The following is an 18,576-nucleotide window of genomic DNA, read 5'->3' as shown; positions in this document are numbered from 1 at the left end:
TTGTTACAGCATGTATTAATCTTTGTTAATGTTAGTTAATAAAAATCCAGCTGTTCATTGTTTGTTCATGTTAGTTCACAGTTAATGTAAACAAATACAACCTTCGATTTTAATTACATATTAGTAAATGTTGGAATTAATATGAACTGAGATTAATAAATGCTGAAAAAGTATTGTTCATTCTTAGTTCATGTTAACTAATGAACCTTATTGAAAAGTGTCACCAAAATATGTAAGAAGCCACTGAAATCATCTTATGGAATGGATTCGCTCCGTTACATTTCAATCATGGAGTCCTGAGTTCGAATCCCACTCTTGTTTATATTAAATAGTATTTTTCTTTATTTATGTTGTCGCTAAACTAAAAAAGAAATCAACCGAACTGAACAAACTCGAACCTCATTCATCGCTTGCCAGTCAGTGAGTTCTTGGTTCGAATCCCAACTAGAGCTTTAAAGTCTGGATCTTCATAAATAATGGACCAGACTTACTTTAGTCTAGTTTAGGTGAATAGTTTATCATATAAAAAAAACTCCCTGTCTTAGGAAATAAAACCTGCCAAACTAATCTTGGAGTTCTGAATTTGAATCTGCTGTTTGAAATTGTTGCTGTAGTTAAACTGAAGTGAAATAAACACTGATATGACATTACGAACTCTGTGGCTCAAAGGATAACATCTTGCCTTTTTTAGTTTGTTTATGGGATGGAAAATGTGCTGCTTAATTACATTGAGATGTCATCTGCATTATCTGTAGTGGGCGGATGGAAAACTGGCACTTCACTTCAGGGCAGCACTAGAGGGAACCAAGGTGTAACTTAAAGTGTGTGGTGGAATATGATTCTAATAAGACCTTATTTAATTTAACTATTTAATACCCTTATTGATGGTCTTATATTGTAACTATTGTTTTATTAACGTCTTTCGTCAAATGTCATGACGATAATGATGATGATAAAGGATAAACCACCTTTCTGCAAATGCATATAATCTGACAGCTGAACAATAAACTTTGAAGCAGCTTGACTATAGACCTTTTCTCTGTGGTAATTTCTTTCCACGGCAGTGCATGAGAGACAAGAAATTAATCAAACAACTTCCATACACTAGCCTCTACAAATTCGGAGCACCAAGGCTAGATTATACCACATTATCTTCTTAAATTCAAATGCAACGGTTTTATGTAAAGGTGGAATTCTAGCCTAATCATGACATTTTCATATATTGTGCTTGTAGACTCTGACGCATTTGGGTGCTAGCATCACCATCAAGTTTTCCACTATGTATAATAAACTCGTATTTGAACAAATAAATTATACATAATTAAGGATTACAAGATAACAAAGGTGCTAAAGCTCACTTCCGTCGCACAAACACTCCGTGTGAAATCGAAGACACGTACGGAAATCGTTCCTAGTGCGCAAACACGTTCTATCGTTTGAAGTTATGTTTAACCAAACAACATGCAGAGTTACTAGTTTTAATATATGCGTTAACTAGTGATAGAAAAATATAAACAATGACTTGTTCTGAAAAAAAAAAAAATGTAGGCTACCTTTTATATAGACGTATAAACCTGCAAAAGCGGAAACTATCAAGTAGCTGCAGCAACAAATTGTTATGCAATAATTGTCTGCCAGCTTATACCCCTACAACCCTCTTCCGACCCCACCCACAGTCTCAGCAAGTTCGGACCGGCAGGGAAAACTTCACGCATTTTGTTTTCACCCTCTGATTTTTTTTAATTTTTTTTTTACGGTCATACTTTGTATTGCTGCTGCGCTTCTGTGCTGTACGGACTCCTGTTATTATCTGTTACATGTTGCTTTGCTTTCTCAAAGTTTTTTTTTTTTTTGTGCTGAGTTTTAAGAATGTCTGAAGTAGAAGATGACATTAATGAGCTGGACTCAGAAACAGAGAACGGAGATGTTGAGATGTGTTTAATGTCTGAAGTGGGTGAGTTCGGCATCTTTACAACAATATATCGCTATCTTACATGATTCAGAGAGAAAGAGGACAACGTCCTGGCTTACAAACATATGTTCTAAGAACGTTTTGCCAACGTTCGATTTTAAGTTTTGTAAATCTTTTAAAACTTTTTTTCTCTTTTTCTATGCGAACGTTCCATTTTAGAATTCTGCTTACATTTTGGGAATGTTACATTTGAATGTTCTCTGAACGTTCTGAAACAACCAGTGACGTTATAAAAAGAAATGTTACACGAACGTGTACTAACGTGTTTACGTGGAACTAAAACATTTCGGGGAAACGTTTCCCCCCTATTTTCTTATTCTTTCTAACGTTTATTTTCTGGAAGAATGTTTGTTCATAGCTTCGAGAAACCTTGCCAGAACGTTATCAAAAGCTCACAGACGGTTGCCTGTTAGCTGGGAACACACGTTTAGTTTCTTTTTCGGTGCAGCAGGTGTGGTGAGCTACAAGAAGGCATCAGGCGTATTTCAGAGTTATAAATGCATAAATAATGTGCTCAAACTCGTTCAGTTGCAGGGAATACATATTAAAAGAACACATTTGCATATGTCAGGCCCGAAACAATACAAAACAACCTAACCAGAAAGACAAGTTACACACTTCACCACCATCCACTCTGTCTTTACTGATAATATTGACAATATTTTTGATTCAAACTAAATGCATGCATGTGTTTTATGTATTTTGTATTTTGTGTGTCTATATTAATGCTCAATTATACAACCTACTTTAGATTCTATTGCATTTTACTGCAAGAACTGCACAAAAATGTGATTCAATTTGACAAATACATTTTCATTAATAATATATGGTGATATTCATTGGACAAATACACATCTTAAATGCACTAAGGATTTTCCTTTTTGTCAGCCCTTCTGCTCTGTTTTATGGACAGTTTAATTTCATAAGCTGGAATAAGTTTGTGTGGTGGAGGCGTGATGGGACAGATGAGTTTTCCTTGTACGAGCTGTTTGCAGGCCGTTGCTATAGACATTTTCCATCCAGCTGAGCAACATCTGATTTGAGTTAATATGTTTCCCATTATGCTTTGCTCTCTGGTTAGTTTGTTTTGGTTGGGTTTTCCCTTCACTGTAAGTAAACGTTAAATCAGAGAATTCCAAAGTGTTCACATGCCGAGTGTAATGTAGTTTGATTTGTTTGAAGGGAAAAATGTTTAATGGTGTATGCATTGAAAATATTATGTAAAACAATAATTCATTTAAGTATGTTGATGTATTACTACTTGTTAGTTATCATCGGCAAGGGCTGCAGATTCATATCTGATCACAGAATTGTGTGATTCACCTGTTGGATGTTTCCAACCTTTTCCCAGATTATTCTGAACAGGCGCCAACATACAAATCTAGACCAGATGGTGAAGCTGCGCCAAAAGTGAAACAGGTTTGTTTCTTCTCTGTCCATCTTGAAAAAGCCCAAACTAGAAGAATTTTAGGAGAATTAATTCAATAGCTCAAAGCCATTTATTAAGGAACTTTAATGGCCTTTTATTTCATAAAGGATCTTTTGCATGACTAGAGATGACTTTGAGCTTCCTGTGATGTCAGTTTGTCGTTTGCAGGTTGATTTCAATGGAAACCCAGACTCACTGTTTTTCAACGATGGAATGAGAAGGATTGACCTTGTTTTGGTCTATGAGGATGAGTCTAAAAATGCATCACAGAAAAAAGGCTCAGTATATAAGAAAAATGTAAGGTCACATGAACACTTCATTTACTAATCTTCATGACTAATATAAACTGCTAGCCCTTGACTCTTAACCTAACAATAACCTAATGCCTAAAGTCAATAATGAAACGGAAGTTGCAACAGATCTTTTCTTCCGTATTGTGACATACATCCGAGTATAACGCATTATTGGTGGAGGAAAGTGGGGCGGGGAGTTGGATCTATGCATCGGTTGTTGATTGGATGTTGAGATGTGGGCGTGGCACTCAAAATATGGTAGGGGCGGGGTTTAAGCGCACTAACTGATGAAAGAATTCCTGCTTACATTATGTCACTAAACATTATGAAAAAAAATTAAAATGCAAAATATATACATAAATATAATGGGCTGTCAAATCGATTAATCGCAATTAATCGAATTGAACATAAAAGTTTGTGTTTACATACAATATGTGTGTTTACATGTATATGTATGCACGTACACACATATATAATAACATATATACACATTATATAAACAAACTATTATGTTAGTTGCGATTAATCGCGATTAATCGATTGACAGCACATATATATACACACTATATATGTATATACACTTATATATGTATACACAAACATACACATATATATATATGTATGTATGTGTATATATATATATATGTATGTATATACATGTGTGTGTATATACACTCACCTAAAGGATTATTAGGAACACCTGTTCAATTTCTCATTAATGCAATTATCTAATCAACCAATCACATGGCAGTTGCTTCAATGCATTTAGGGGTGTGGTCCTGGTCAAGACAATCTCCTGAACTCCAAACTGAATGTCAGAATGGGAAAGAAAGGTGATTTAAGCAATTTTGAGCGTGGCATGGTTGTTGGTGCCAGACGGGCCGGTCTGAGTATTTCACAATCTGCTCAGTTACTGGCATTTTCATGCACAACCATTTCTAGGGTTTACAAAGAATGGTGTGAAAAGGAAAAAACATCCAGTATGCGGCAGTCCTGTGGGCGAAATTGCCTTGTTGATGCTAGAGGTCAGAGGAGAATGGGCCGACTGATTCAAGCTGATAGAAGAGCAACTTTGACTGAAATAACCACTCGTTACAACCGAGGTATGCAGCAAAGCATTTGTGAAGCCACAACACGCACAACCTTGAGGCGGATGGGCTACAACAACAGAAGACCCCACCGGGTACCACTCATCTCCACTACAAATAGGAAAAAGAGGCTACAATTTGCACAAGCTCACCAAAATTGGACAGTTGAAGACTGGAAAAATGTTGCCTGGTCTGATGAGTCTCGATTTCTGTTGAGACATTCAGATGGTAGAGTCAGAATTTGGCGTAAACAGAATGAGAACATGGATCCATCATGCCTTGTTACCACTGTGCAGGCTGGTGGTGGTGGTGTAATGGTGTGGGGGATGTTTTCTTGGCACACTTTAGGCCCCTTAGTGCCAATTGGGCATCGTTTAAATGCCACGGCCTACCTGAGCATTGTTTCTGACCATGTCCATCCCTTTATGACCACCATGTACCCATCCTCTGATGGCTACTTCCAGCAGGATAATGCACCATGTCACAAAGCTCGAATCATTTCAAATTGGTTTCTTGAACATGACAATGAGTTCACTGTACTAAAATGGCCCCCACAGTCACCAGATCTCAACCCAATAGAGCATCTTTGGGATGTGGTGGAACGGGAGCTTCGTGCCCTGGATGTGCATCCCACAAATCTCCATCATCTGCAAGATACTATCCTATCAATATGGGCCAACATTTCTAAAAAATGCTTTCAGCACCTTGTTGAATCAATGCCACGTAGAATTAAGGCAGTTCTGAAGGCGAAAGGGGGTCAAACACAGTATTAGTATGGTGTCCCTAATAATCCTTTAGGTGAGTGTATATGTATATGTATATGTATATAGTTACTGTTTTGTGATGCCTCGATGTTGTTATTTCTCTTCTTTTCAATAAACATTTGATGTGTATTTTCATTTCATGCCAACTTTAAACCCTAAATGAGTAATGTTTTGTGAGATTCACACACATACTAAAAACCTTAATCACTAAACCTATCATCTAACTCAAGCTCCAGACTATTTTCTTAACAACATCATCGTCATTCATACACAGCGAGTTTTAATCTCTTCTCTCTTTTTTCATTTACTATCTAGCAAAAACGAAGAGAGTGTTTTGAAGGAAGCCTGATGGATTTTGGTGTGGAATTGGAGGCGACACAATCCGTAAGTTGTTTAATTCGCACATTTAAATAAGATTTCCCTAGAGATGTTTTCCTCCATAAGTATCAGACCCGCAGTTCCTCTTTCCTTATTGACATTCTTGTCATTTCCTGCTTTATTTATTCCTGGTTTATATCAGTTCCACCAGTAAATATGGATTCTCAGGAAGGATACAGCAGGTCTTGTCTCAGCCTGTTGATCTGATCTGCAGGAATGCTATTGTTTTAGACAGGCACATACACCTTTCCTGTAGAAGTTTCCCTTCTCTCTGTGTTTTGCAGGTGATAGATGAGAAAATGTTCTATGTGAAACTGCACATGCCTTTTGAAACGCTGTGTTCTTACGCTGAAGTCCTGCATATCAAACTGCCCATCCAGCCCAATGATCTGGCCCCACAATCCTTTGGGTACAACTGCTTCACCAAGCACTTCTACCCCAGCGAAGACGCCATTGTCAAAGAGACGGAGTTCTTCACGGCCCCCTTCAGGAAGGATCTGCTGAACCGTTTTCATGTGAAGGACAGAGATCAGTTCTTCACGCCAGCCATGAGGAGCAGAATGGTGCGTTGAACATCTTAAGGGCCCTATCATACACACGGCGCGACGCAAGTGTTTTTTGCTAGTTTCAGCCCGACGCAGTTATCATTTTCACGTCCTACAAATAGAAGGATTACAATATAAAAGATTATTATTGTGTACATAAAGATATGGTGGAATCCGGCTTGTCCCGTAGACGGTCTGAGCTTTAATCTCGCGCACGAGCAGATCTCTAGCGTTTCTTCGCTAGAGACGCGTTCAGTCTTTCCGTTTGCAAATTCCGCCATGTAAATAGCAAATTCTCTATGCCGCAAGCGCAACTGGCTTTTAAAGGGAATGGAAGATGAGACTCTGGTTGGTAACTCACGTTACGCCCAAAACACACCCATTACTCATTAAGAGAATAGAGACAACCCTTTAAGACCATGCGCCGTGCGCTCTAGTCTAGACCATGCGCTTAGATCCTTAAAACAGGGCCCTAAGAGTCGCTCGCACTTTACCTTCACCTGTCTCTCACTGATATACCGTTGGTTACAGGCGTACTACGTCCTCAACCGAGCTCCGTATGATATCAGAGGAGACATGAAGAAGTATGGCTTCTCCAAACTGCTGAACGGAGGCGTGTACAAAGATGCATATCCATTACATGATGTAAGTAACCATCAAACACCACAGGTGAAAATATCATCATACTTCCTCCAGTCACAGTTAGGGTTAATAAAGTTTACTAAAACTTTTAAAACATTTTTGTCATAAAATGAAATAAATAAAATAAAAATAAAAATGTGTATGTGTATATATATATATATATATATATATATATATATATAAAACATGAAAAACTTGAACTAAATGAAACTTTCTAACTGAACTTTAAGCACAAAAATAAATATTATTTATATTTATATTAAAAATAAATTTAACCTAAATAGTAATGTTTAAAAACACTAATAATTACAAAATTACAAAAGCACATAAAAATTACTACAATTAATCTACAATTAAAAAAATTTATGATGTATAAAATTATAATTAAATTATAATTATAATTATAATAAATAAAATATAAATGTGTGTAATAAATAATAAAAAAGATTCTACGTAATTAAATTAATTAGTTATAAACATAAGAAATTCTTAAAATAAATCAAATAATATATACAAATTATTTTAAATGCATATAAATAAACAAATAAATAAATAAACAAATAAATAATACAGTTCCACAGTAACTGTAAAAAAAACCTGGGTACAAGAAACCTGTGTAAATATAAATAAATAAATAATAAAAAACAATAACTAACTAGCCACTTAAATAAGGTGTCCTTGTTGCAGCGTTATTATACATTTAATTACTGAGTAATATTAATTAACTACATGTACTTACTATAGGGTTGGGTTAGGATTAGGGTTTGATTAAGGGCTAGTTGCATGTAATTATGCATAATATACTGTTATTACTATAGTAAGTACATGTAATATATGAAACAAGGACACTGTAAAATAAAGTGTTACCAAAAGTTGTTACCCAAAAAAGTTGTTTAAACTGGATGTAGTTTATGTGCAGAGGTGATGCATGAGTACTTTACTGCAGTATTAAATGATCACTAATGTGCTTTTTGCTGGTGTTTTTGTGATTTCTGTAACAGTGCAGATTTAATGTGAAATCTAAAGAGCCCAGTTGCCCGAATGAACGATTTCTGCTTTACAACGAGTGGGCGAATCCCAAGAGCTTCTACAAGATGCAGCCGCTGAACCTGATCAGGTGTGTGTTTGTGTCAGAAGACTATTGCATTCATGCAGTTTGTGTTTTTAGTCTCTATTCTGACTTCTGCTTCCCTCTAGATTAATGCAAATTCATCATGTTACGAGTATGAGTCAGCTATAAAGCAGCTCTACAGAAGACAATAGTGTAATTCATTTCAATGTTGATTTAATTCAGTTCAAGTTCATCAATTATGAAAGAACTTTGATTCAGCTATAAAGCAGCTCTACTAAAGACAGTTCAGTTTCATTAATATGCACCTGATCTTGCTTTCAGGAAATATTTCGGTGAGAAGATCGGCATTTATTTTGCCTGGTTGGGTTTCTACACGTTCATGTTGTCCCTCGCTGCTGCAGTCGGCCTCGGCTGTTTCATATACGGATACAAATCCAGAGAGAGCAGCACATGGAGGTACAGCACTCATAACATCACGCCGTTATGCTCTGATACACTTCACAGTACTTGTAATGCACTTACAATGTGCTTTGACTGATTATAACTCTGTTTGGGCAGCAAAGAGGTGTGCGACCCTGAGATTGGTGGACAGATTATCATGTGCCCGCAGTGTGATCAGGACTGTCAGTACTGGAGGCTGAACATCACGTGTGAGTCCTCTAAAGTGAGTATTCAAATAAAGTGCTTCTGGGCCAAAACCATTGACTGTAAAAAAAATATGGACGTAGTGTCCGTGACTTCACCCGTATGTTTCTGAAGAGCATTTTTGAAGCCTAAAGTGGGCGGAGCCAGTCGTCGCCATCTTGGCAGCGCGTCACTCCCGGATAACCGAAAATGTGCAGCGAGGCGAATTAGCTGAGGTGACGTGACGCTAACAGACAGCAGACAAACTGCTAGTAGTGACATCAGTGGCAAGTGGCCACGCCCTTAATTATGCACAACTTTAAGGCTTAATATAATTTAAACGGATGAGTTATAAAAAAAATCCCCCCCCCTCACAGTCGTCATAAAGGGCTAAATTAGCTATATAGACCAAAACCACTTTTTGCACCAGGCTATACAAAAAAAAAATTCTGCTGTAAAGTTGGCCATTTTAACCTGTGGGTTTATGCCTATGGGATTGACTTTCTTTTGGAGCCTGTCTCTATTGGCCAGTCGATGAATTGTCGTTTAAGTCACATGTTGAATTCAAGAGAGAGAGAGTGGAAGGTTGCCGCTTGGCCGAAACCCAGGAACAAGCATTTGAGCACTTCCGGTTCCATTGTCCTGAAGTCAATAGCCATGTTTCCATCCAAAGTTGCAAATGTAACTTGCGTGCAAAATTTAAATATTGCATAACACATCTGCAAATAAGTCACCGTTTCCATCCCATGTGTTCAAGAGAACAAAATGGTCTCCTCCTGGGAAATTTGCGCAAAATATCTGTAATAAAAATGTAAATTGCTGCAGTCTGTGAAGCCACTGTGGTTATTTTTTCATATATCATCATAAATGACTAAATGCTATAATATCTTGCAATTGGATGGCCGGGTGTTTGGGAACGCAATTGTGTGAGATGCTTCTGGGAGGTCATTATTCCCAAACATTTTGGTGACAGACTTGGGCTCAGGCATTTCAGGACCACCAAACCAACATTTGAAATCTTGTGAGATGAAATAAATAGGACTAGAGAGGTCTTTGAGGACATTAAATGTCATATAAGATGAATTTATCAACCAGCGATTGGCTGTTTTATTTAGAAGGCGGGACTAATTCCGCCATATTGCGTATTGCACTTTCTCCCATTTATAAGTAATATGAGTGCACCATTTTTGAACATCTAAAGTCTTTGATTGAAGTCATGTGACTGTGATGTAGTTCGTTTATAGCCTACGTTTAGCTTTTAACTGCTGCCAGTTGTATTTAGGCCTTAAATTGTGTTCATTTGTGAAGATTATCATGATGATGAACAGAACGTGTAAGAATCATAAGCATTTGTTGATCACAGAGCTTATTTTCTGCCATAATCCGAGAGCCAATTGAAAAATCCTTTCGGGTTTTTGTTGAGAATAATGCAAACTTATGATAAAACAGCAGCGCTCTTTACACATGTTGCATATTTCATAACGTCTCCTCCGGAGGATTTGGGGATTTCTTGTCTGATCTAGGATTTAACTTCTGGTGTTTGTGAAACTCCCTTTTTGTTGTTGTGAAACTGATAATGTGTTTCTGTTTTCGTTTTCCTCCACAGAGACTGTGTATATTTGATAACTATGGGACATTAGTGTTTGCTGTTTTCATGTCTATTTGGGGTGAGTAATGATGTCCTACAATGGTCACATGATCCCATGCACATCTGAACCCTAATCCTAGCCTCATTATGCTAAACCTTTGATTACTCAACATTGCATCAACAATGCTTTTACATCAACATACTGTAGGCTCAGCTTATTCTGGCCGACAACCAGCAAGCTACATGCAACAGTCATTTTTTCGGCAACACTTCCATTTATTAACATTAATTAACATATTACTAATGGGACCTTATTGTAAAGTGTTGCAATTTTTTGTAATGCAACATTTAGGTGCATTGCAGAAATATGTTTGGAGCTTTTTGCCGTTTTGCCATTAAAAAGTAGAAATTCTAACTGAAAAGATCAAAATTCTGACTGAAAAATACATGATTATGACATAGAAAGTCAATATATATGTTATCTTTATGTCATTATGACTTAATATATAATTTGGACTCTTAAATGTCATAATTTCGACTTAGTATGTCATAATTTAGATTTTTTTTAAATGTAATTTTAACTTTTTATGTCAATTTTGACCATCATTTTGACTTTTTAATGCTATAGTTTCGATTTAGTAATTTTGACTTAGTATGTCATCATTTAGATTTTTTTAAGTCATTTTTGTCTTTTTCTTATATCATTTAGCTTGCCATAATTTTGACTTTTTGTCACAATTTAAACTTTTAAGTCATAATTTCGACTTTATAATATAATAATTATGACTTCAATTCATAATTTCAACTTTTTAACATCATAATTTTAACTTTTTAATGTCATAATTTCAAATTTTTTATGTCAAACTTTCAGCTTTTCATCTCATAAATATGACTTGGTACATCTTTTATGCAATGTGTTTTATCTTTCACAGTGACACTGTTTTTGGAGTTCTGGAAACGATACCAGGCCGTGCTGGAGCACGATTGGGACACGGTGGAGTTTCTTCAGCAGGAGGAACAACCACGACCCGAATACGAGGCCAAATGCACCCATGATAGAATTAACCCTGTTACAAAGGTGTGAGTTTCACTGGATGCAGGGGCTGTATTCGTTGTTTTAGGTGTTTGACTTCAAAAGTAAGCTTAAAAAAGCATTAAATATGCAGTGTGCGTCTGTGTTTGTTTTATACAGTCTAAAGAGAAGGTGCCATACACGGCCTGTGGAAAGTGCATGAGAGTGTCATGTGGCATCAGCACTGTGTTATTCTGGGTAATATTACACTCTCAGTCTCATCATAAATTTAAAGCCTAGTCCAATAGATGTTCTAGGCCATCATCACTTGCATTCACATTACGCATGCTTTTCAGTGTCATTTCATGTTGCATCATCCGTCTCTCTGTTGCTTTTTTATGATCTTGTGTAGATTCTGTTGATCATAGCATCAGTGGTCGGGGTGATCGTGTATCGCTTGGGGATGTTTATCGTTTTCTCTGTAAAGCTGCACACGGGTTTGAAGGATCACAAGGAGCTGGAGCCGTTCAAAGAGTTTGTCACCCCTCAGGTGGCCACTTCCGTCACAGCCTCCATCATCAACTTCATCATCATCATGATTCTCAACAATGTCTACGAAAAAGTTGCCATCTGGATCACAGATTTCGGTAACAGATTTCGCTGTAGTTTGGTGATTTACAGCAGGGATTCGCTAAATTAACTTGACTTGAATTTTTTTTTTTGACAATAAAGGCCCTATTTTATCGATCTAAGCGCATGGTCTAGAGTGCACGGTGCAAGTGCATTTAGTGCATGTCTGAATCCACTTTTGCTAGTTTAACGACGGGAAAAATAGTCGGCGCTCCCGGTGCATAGTCTAAAAGGGTTGTCTCTATTCTCTTAATGAGTAATGGGTGTGTTTTGGGCGCAACATGCAAAAAACCAGTCAGAGTCTCATCTCCCATTCCCTTTAAAAGGCAGTTGCGCTCGCGCCATGGCGGATTCGCTATTTACATGGCGGAAGCGGAAAAAAACGAACGCTTCTCTAGCGAGGAAACGGATCTGCTCGTGCGCAAGGTTAAAGCTCAGACCATCTACGGGACAAGCCGGATGCCACCATATCTTTATGTACACAATAATAATCTTTTACATTGTAATCCTTCTATTTGTAATATTTGACATGTTTGTGTGCTGCTGCCCGTCACTGTGTGTGTAATAAGTGTATGTGCGTTGTGGACCCGCCTATAGGCTCATATTACTAATGTGCTCTTTAAATAACAAAAAAAATAATACTACGTCATTGACTTTAGACCAGGTTTCAGTTGGTCAATTGCTCAGTCTATTATAGTTCCTCAAAATAGCAACACGCCATCAATGCGCCAGAACACACCTCGTTTTCAGACCAGCACGCCCATGGGCGCAAAAGCATTTGCTATTTAAACAACGTGGCGCAGGACGTGAAAATGATAACTGCGTCAGGCTGACACTAGCAAAAAACACTTGCGTCGAGCCTTGCGCTGCATTGCACCAGGTGTATGATAGGGCCCTAAGTGTTAACAGTAATTAACTGCATTAGTTATTTTAGTTTCATACTGAGTAAAAGTGTTCCTCTGTAAATATGTGGCTCATTCTGTGTGCTACAGAGCTGCCACGGACCAAAACGGAGTACGAGAACAGCCTGACGCTGAAGATGTTCCTCTTTCAGTTTGTGAACTATTACTCGTCCTGTTTCTACATCGCTTTCTTCAAAGGAAAGGTGGTGGGCCACCCGGGACAGCCCGTCTACTGGTTCGGGAAGTTCCGCAACGAGGAGGTGAGAGATTTCTGTGAGATGACGAGGAGCTAAATTACTGTTACTAAGCTGAAATGATGACATTAAAAAGTTGAAATTCTAACTTTAAAGGTCAAAATTCTGGTTGAAAAATTCATGATTATGACATAGAAAGACATACGTTGTCTTTTTAATCTCAATCTTATGAGTGTCATTATGATTAACTATGTAATGACTTTTTAAGTCAGAATTTTGACTTTTTATGTCAGAATTTTAACTTTTTTAATGTCATAATTTCAGCTTTTCATCCAATAAATATGACTTGGTATGTCATAAGTTTGATTTTAATATAACAACATGCATCAACTGATATTCCTTGAATGCAATGCAAGTGGCTTTGGATAAAATGCATAAGTGAGAAGTCTGGTACATGTCTATTTCATATAACATGAAACATTATTGCGTTCAGTGTGATCCTGGCGGCTGCCTGACTGAGCTGACCACACAGCTGTCAATCATCATGACCGGAAAGGCCGTCTGGAACAACATACAAGAAGTCCTTCTGCCGTGAGTTTCACACAGCGAATGAGACCATTTTGAAGATATTATAAACATTGACATCATGATAAATTTGGCTCGACTTGAATTATTAACTCTTTCATAGAGCAGATAAAAAAACACAGCAATTAATAAACACCCGTGTTTCTAGGTGGTTGAAGAATCTGATATTTCGTCGTTGCACCCAGGTGGGTTCAGAAAAAGTGATTCCTCGCTGGGAACAAGACTATCAACTCCAGCCAATAGGAAAGCTCGGCCTGTTTTATGAATACCTGGAGATGGGTGAGATGCTGCTCACACATTTCAATCATCCAATCAGCTGTGAGTGCCCGAACACTGTTGTCTGAATGTGTTTTTGGTCTGTTGCATTCCCACAGTGATCCAGTTTGGATTTGTGACTCTGTTTGTGGCATCTTTCCCGTTGGCTCCTCTCCTGGCACTGATCAACAATCTGTGTGAAATCCGTGTGGACGCCTGGAAAATCACTACTCAGTGCCGTCGCATAGTTCCGGAAAAGGCCCAGGACATCGGAGCCTGGCAGCCCATCCTACTGGGAGTGGCGATTCTCGCAGTGGCCACAAACGTGGGTTGAAAATATTTTAATCGATTCTCATTTTGATGAACCCATATTGATTCTTAAAAGGATAGTTCACCCAAAAATGACAATTATTTTTAATTAATTATCATTATTTACTCACCCTCATCCCATCACTGATGTACATGACTTTCTTTCTTCATATAAACACAAATGTGTCCAAAGGGCAGCAAATAAATAATAAATAAAAGAGGGCCCAAGACTGAGCCTTGGGGAACTCCAGTGGTAACAATAAAGTCAATTTCAGCTCATAAAAAAAAAGGTACACAAACCAATTTTAAAATATACGTATACATGAAAATTCAATAAGTTGTGAGAAATAAAAGGATAATACAGAAGGTTACTTTGATTTGCTTTCAAATTCTGTCAATTCTATTATGATATTCAAACAATGTTGTTTTGATGCTCTTTAATGTGAACATTCATCTCTTGCACTTTACTAAATCCGTTATGAATATACGTTTTTATGACGTCAAAATGACGTTTTATGATTCAAGTGTTTATATTTCAAAACATTTATTGAAGTAGTTGCTATTATAATATATTACATTATATTAAAATGTTTTACTTGTTGGACTGTACCTGATAAATTTCCAAATTAATCAATTCACTTTGTATTAAGATCGAAATCGAATCTCAAAATTTGTGTCAATACTCAGCCCTGGTTTAGAAGTTGTTTTTGCAACTTGTTGTGCGTTTCAGGTCATGTTCACTCACTGTCTGCATCTGTGGTTGTTTTCCTCTCCAGGCTGCCATCATTGCCTTCACTTCGGACATGATTCCTCGACTGGTTTATTACTGGGCGTTTTCTGTGAACCCTTACACGGGCGGATCAAACCACACCATGGCGGGCTTCATCAACAGCTCGCTGTCTGTATTCAACGTTGCAGACTTCAGTCGCGACAGCAGACCAAACGGCACTGACATAGAACTGTACTGGCTCAACATCACCACATGCCGGTCAGCTTGTAAAACATCACCAGTTATTACAGCATGTTATATTTGTGAATAACAGCTCGCTCGTAGTTTAATACACAGCATGCATGTTGCATAGATTTATCTAAACATTTAGAAAAGTGTGTACCTTATGTCACATTATAAGTGACCTGCAACACCTGTATGTTTGGATCATTTATATAAAACTACCCAAACATTACTTCTATAGACTTGCATAGAAAAGAGCAAAAGCTTGTCTAATTATATGGCTGGTGGCAACAGATGTTAAAGGGTTAGTTCACCCAAAAATGAAAATTCTGTCAGTAATTACTCACCCTTATGTTGTTCCAACCCCGTAAGACCTTCGTTCATCTTCGGAACACAAATTAAGATATTTTTGATTAAATCTGAGAGCTGTCTCACTCCTCCATAGGCTTCTAAGACATTATAACTTGCTGGCCCAGAAAATGCATTAAAGACATCGTTAAAATAGTCCAAGTGACTACAGTGGCTCAATCTTAAGTTTATAAAGCGACGAGAATACTTTTTGTGTGAAAAAAAAAAAACGACTTTATTCCACTATTCATTTCCTTCTCTCTGGGCCACGAGTTAGTTCACGTAGTGTTTTAGCGCAGCGCGTCTGTGTTATACGTCACCACGTAGGCTCACTATTGGCCGACGCTGGTCATGTGTGTAATACGTGGTGACGAGCAACACAGAAGCGCTACGCAGTTACACTACGTGAACACACTCTAGGCCCAGAGAGAAGGAAATTAATAGTGGAATAAAGTCGTTATTTATTTTTTGCACAAAAAGTATTCTCGTCGCTTTATAATATTAACGATGTCTTTAATGCATTTTCTGGGCCAGCAAGTTATAATGCCTTAGAAGCCTATGGAGGAGTGAGACAGCTCTCAGATTTAATCAAGGTCTTACAGGGTTGGAACAACATGAGGGAGAGTAATTACTGACAGAATTTTCATTTTTGGGTGAACTAACCCTTTAAGGTCAGATTGATCTGTAGTTTTTAAGGTGGAGTTTTAACTAGTTAATGTTGTTTATGTGTCTATGTGTTGTTTTTTAATATGCTTTAAGACAAACCATGTGTAAATTCATAAGTCAACGCCATTGCTGAGTATTTCCTCCTTAAAACTGCAGTGAACCAAAGACAGTCTCAAAAACACGCTTTGAAATCGCTGGTGTTTCTGACGTCACAAACTACCTTATCAATCAGATCAACATGCCGGCGGGCTTTAGCATATCATTAACAGCAAACGGCAGGGGAGCCTCAAGAGAAGCCAGGTTATCCCCGTATATTTTTCTGTTGATATGAAAAATTGGGTCGATTTGGCAATATAGCAGGTGTATGATATATATAACGATGTTATGATGAACTAGATGGATTTCTCCACTGATGTTCCTAGTTGTTCATAACGTTTCTGATGATTGTTAGAAGGCAGTTGCCTGACTCTGAAATGGCGAACGGGAACATGGTTTGTGTAACATTAGCAACACATTATTATCTGTTTGATAACATAGTCAAGCAAAAGGCTAATCATATTAATTACCGTTATGTGTCCGACGTTGTAGAGATCGATACATAAAACGCATTACCATTCCGATACACGAACTGGAGTATGACTAAGTGGAGGCGGGGCTTATTTGCATATTCATAGAAACGCGTATACTAAATGAGGCAAGGGTGTCGAGTTACATTCCAGCAATTTTGAAGCATGAATTAAAAAAAAAATTCACAGGAAAAAACATACAAATATGCCATTGTGGTGATCAAAGATGAGTTTTAAGGGATAAAATTATTGACTACAGGAGGGACTTTAAGATTTTACATTGATATATTTGAAGACTGACAGATGTATTAATTTGCTCTTGTTATGTTCTCAGGTATCGAGATTTCAGGTATCCTCCCAGTCATCATAATCAATATGAGTTCAGCATATATTATTGGCACGTCATTGCTGCCAAACTGGCTTTTATGATTGTTGTTGAGGTAGGTGACTAGATGTGATTCGGCTAATGACTGCCTCATGAAACAAACTTTGTGTTTGTGTTTTTAAGGTTCTAAATATGCTGTTTTGTTCTCCTCTCAGCACATCGTTTATTTCACAAAATTCATGCTGTCCTACATAATACCGGATGTGCCGGAAGCGGTGAAAGAACAGATCAAACGGGAGCGTTACCTGACGCAGAAGATCCTGCATGAAAACAACATCGAGCAGTTTAAGGAACTCCTGAAGCCCGTCACTGACAAGCTTCAGAACCAGGTTGAAGAGCCGGAGTTGGAGTTGGAGTTGGACCTGAAGCTGTGAAGCCTTACATTTGCTGTCAATAATCCCTGTCCCACGCCTCACATTCAGATCCATGCGTCTTAAACCTCAAACAAACAAGCTCAAGAATGTTTGCATAGTCATTTTCATTTTACCCGGACAGAGTGTATAATGTGCCAAGAGAAATATGCCTTGAAAACAGGTTTATGTGTGGAGCCCACATCTTAAAACCACTAGTTTTAATATTTTTTAGAAATTGCTTTTTGCCAAGTGAGATATGTTGTCATAATTCTTCGTTTGTTGCAGACGACTCGTAAAAAACCAATAGCTTTTGTTCTGACAATCCATTGCAATGCAAATTATTGCAGAAGTTACTTAAGTATTATATATTATGAAAACAAGTATGTGATCTTTATCACTTCTTATTGAACTAAATGTGCAAAATCTGGTATAAAACCATGCAAGATATTTTTAAGGAATTGAAATGACTATCAAGTATTATGCTGACAAATCCAAGTTTTTTTTTTATGTGAGGTTTATACATCAAATCAAATAAACAGAGCATTTAATGCTTTTTAAAATATACTAATACTAACAAAAAAAAGTGCCTTAATGTTACAACAGTAATACCATGTTTTTGGATTTGTTAAACTACTTTGGAGTACTATATGAATATTGTGTTTGTAAGTAATGTTTATTATGGTAATATCAGAATCATACACAACACTGTGAGCACAAGATGCCATAAATTAACTTTTTTATTATTATTGTTGTTACTATTTTAGCCAAGCTAGCATTTCTATCATGCTCTGTGTGTTTGTGAATATTCCATTTTTGTGTGTGTTACCTCTTTGTACAATACAATGTTTACAAATTTGCACATATATTGACAATAGCATTTTTTAAATAAAAAATAAATTGCTAATGTTGTACAATGTTCATAATTTACATAATTTCATTTAAATAGTTTGCTCATTGATATCCACTCATACTTAATCGGTTAGAATGACAAAATAATAATAAAAATAATAGTTGATATCCACGC

At 37.2% G+C, this 18,576-nt stretch overlaps 1 protein-coding gene across 2 annotated transcripts; it reads left to right on the top strand.

Annotated features, from left to right (window-relative positions):
- The first annotated feature begins 1,668 nt into the window (after nt 1-1,668).
- On the top strand, nt 1,669-18,470 carry ano6 (anoctamin 6). 2 transcript variants are annotated; one of them, XM_084407569.1, is made up of 20 exons: nt 1,669-1,954; nt 3,324-3,391; nt 3,570-3,698; nt 5,862-5,930; nt 6,209-6,487; nt 7,001-7,114; nt 8,113-8,228; nt 8,505-8,639; nt 8,742-8,847; nt 10,414-10,474; nt 11,328-11,473; nt 11,588-11,665; nt 11,820-12,054; nt 13,030-13,199; nt 13,627-13,724; nt 13,867-13,997; nt 14,093-14,298; nt 15,059-15,270; nt 17,149-17,254; nt 17,355-18,470. In XM_084407569.1, exons 1-20 carry the CDS (start codon nt 1,870-1,872, stop codon nt 17,571-17,573), a joined length of 2,763 nt encoding a protein of 920 aa, XP_084263695.1. In that variant the 5' UTR covers nt 1,669-1,869; the 3' UTR covers nt 17,574-18,470. The 2 variants fall into 2 exon arrangements, with proteins under 2 accessions (XP_084263695.1, XP_084263696.1); XM_084407570.1 differs by lacking the exons at nt 3,324-3,391; nt 3,570-3,698 and having other exon boundaries at nt 1,870-1,954.
- Nucleotides 18,471-18,576: the final 106 nt, after the last annotated feature.

This window comes from Rutilus rutilus, assembly GCF_951802725.1.
Source record: "Rutilus rutilus genome assembly, chromosome: 4".
In the NCBI taxonomy this organism is placed as follows: Eukaryota; Metazoa; Chordata; class Actinopteri; order Cypriniformes; family Leuciscidae; genus Rutilus; species Rutilus rutilus.
The sequence above is the reverse complement of the archived record's forward strand: the minus strand, read 5'-3'. Positions and strand labels throughout refer to the sequence as shown.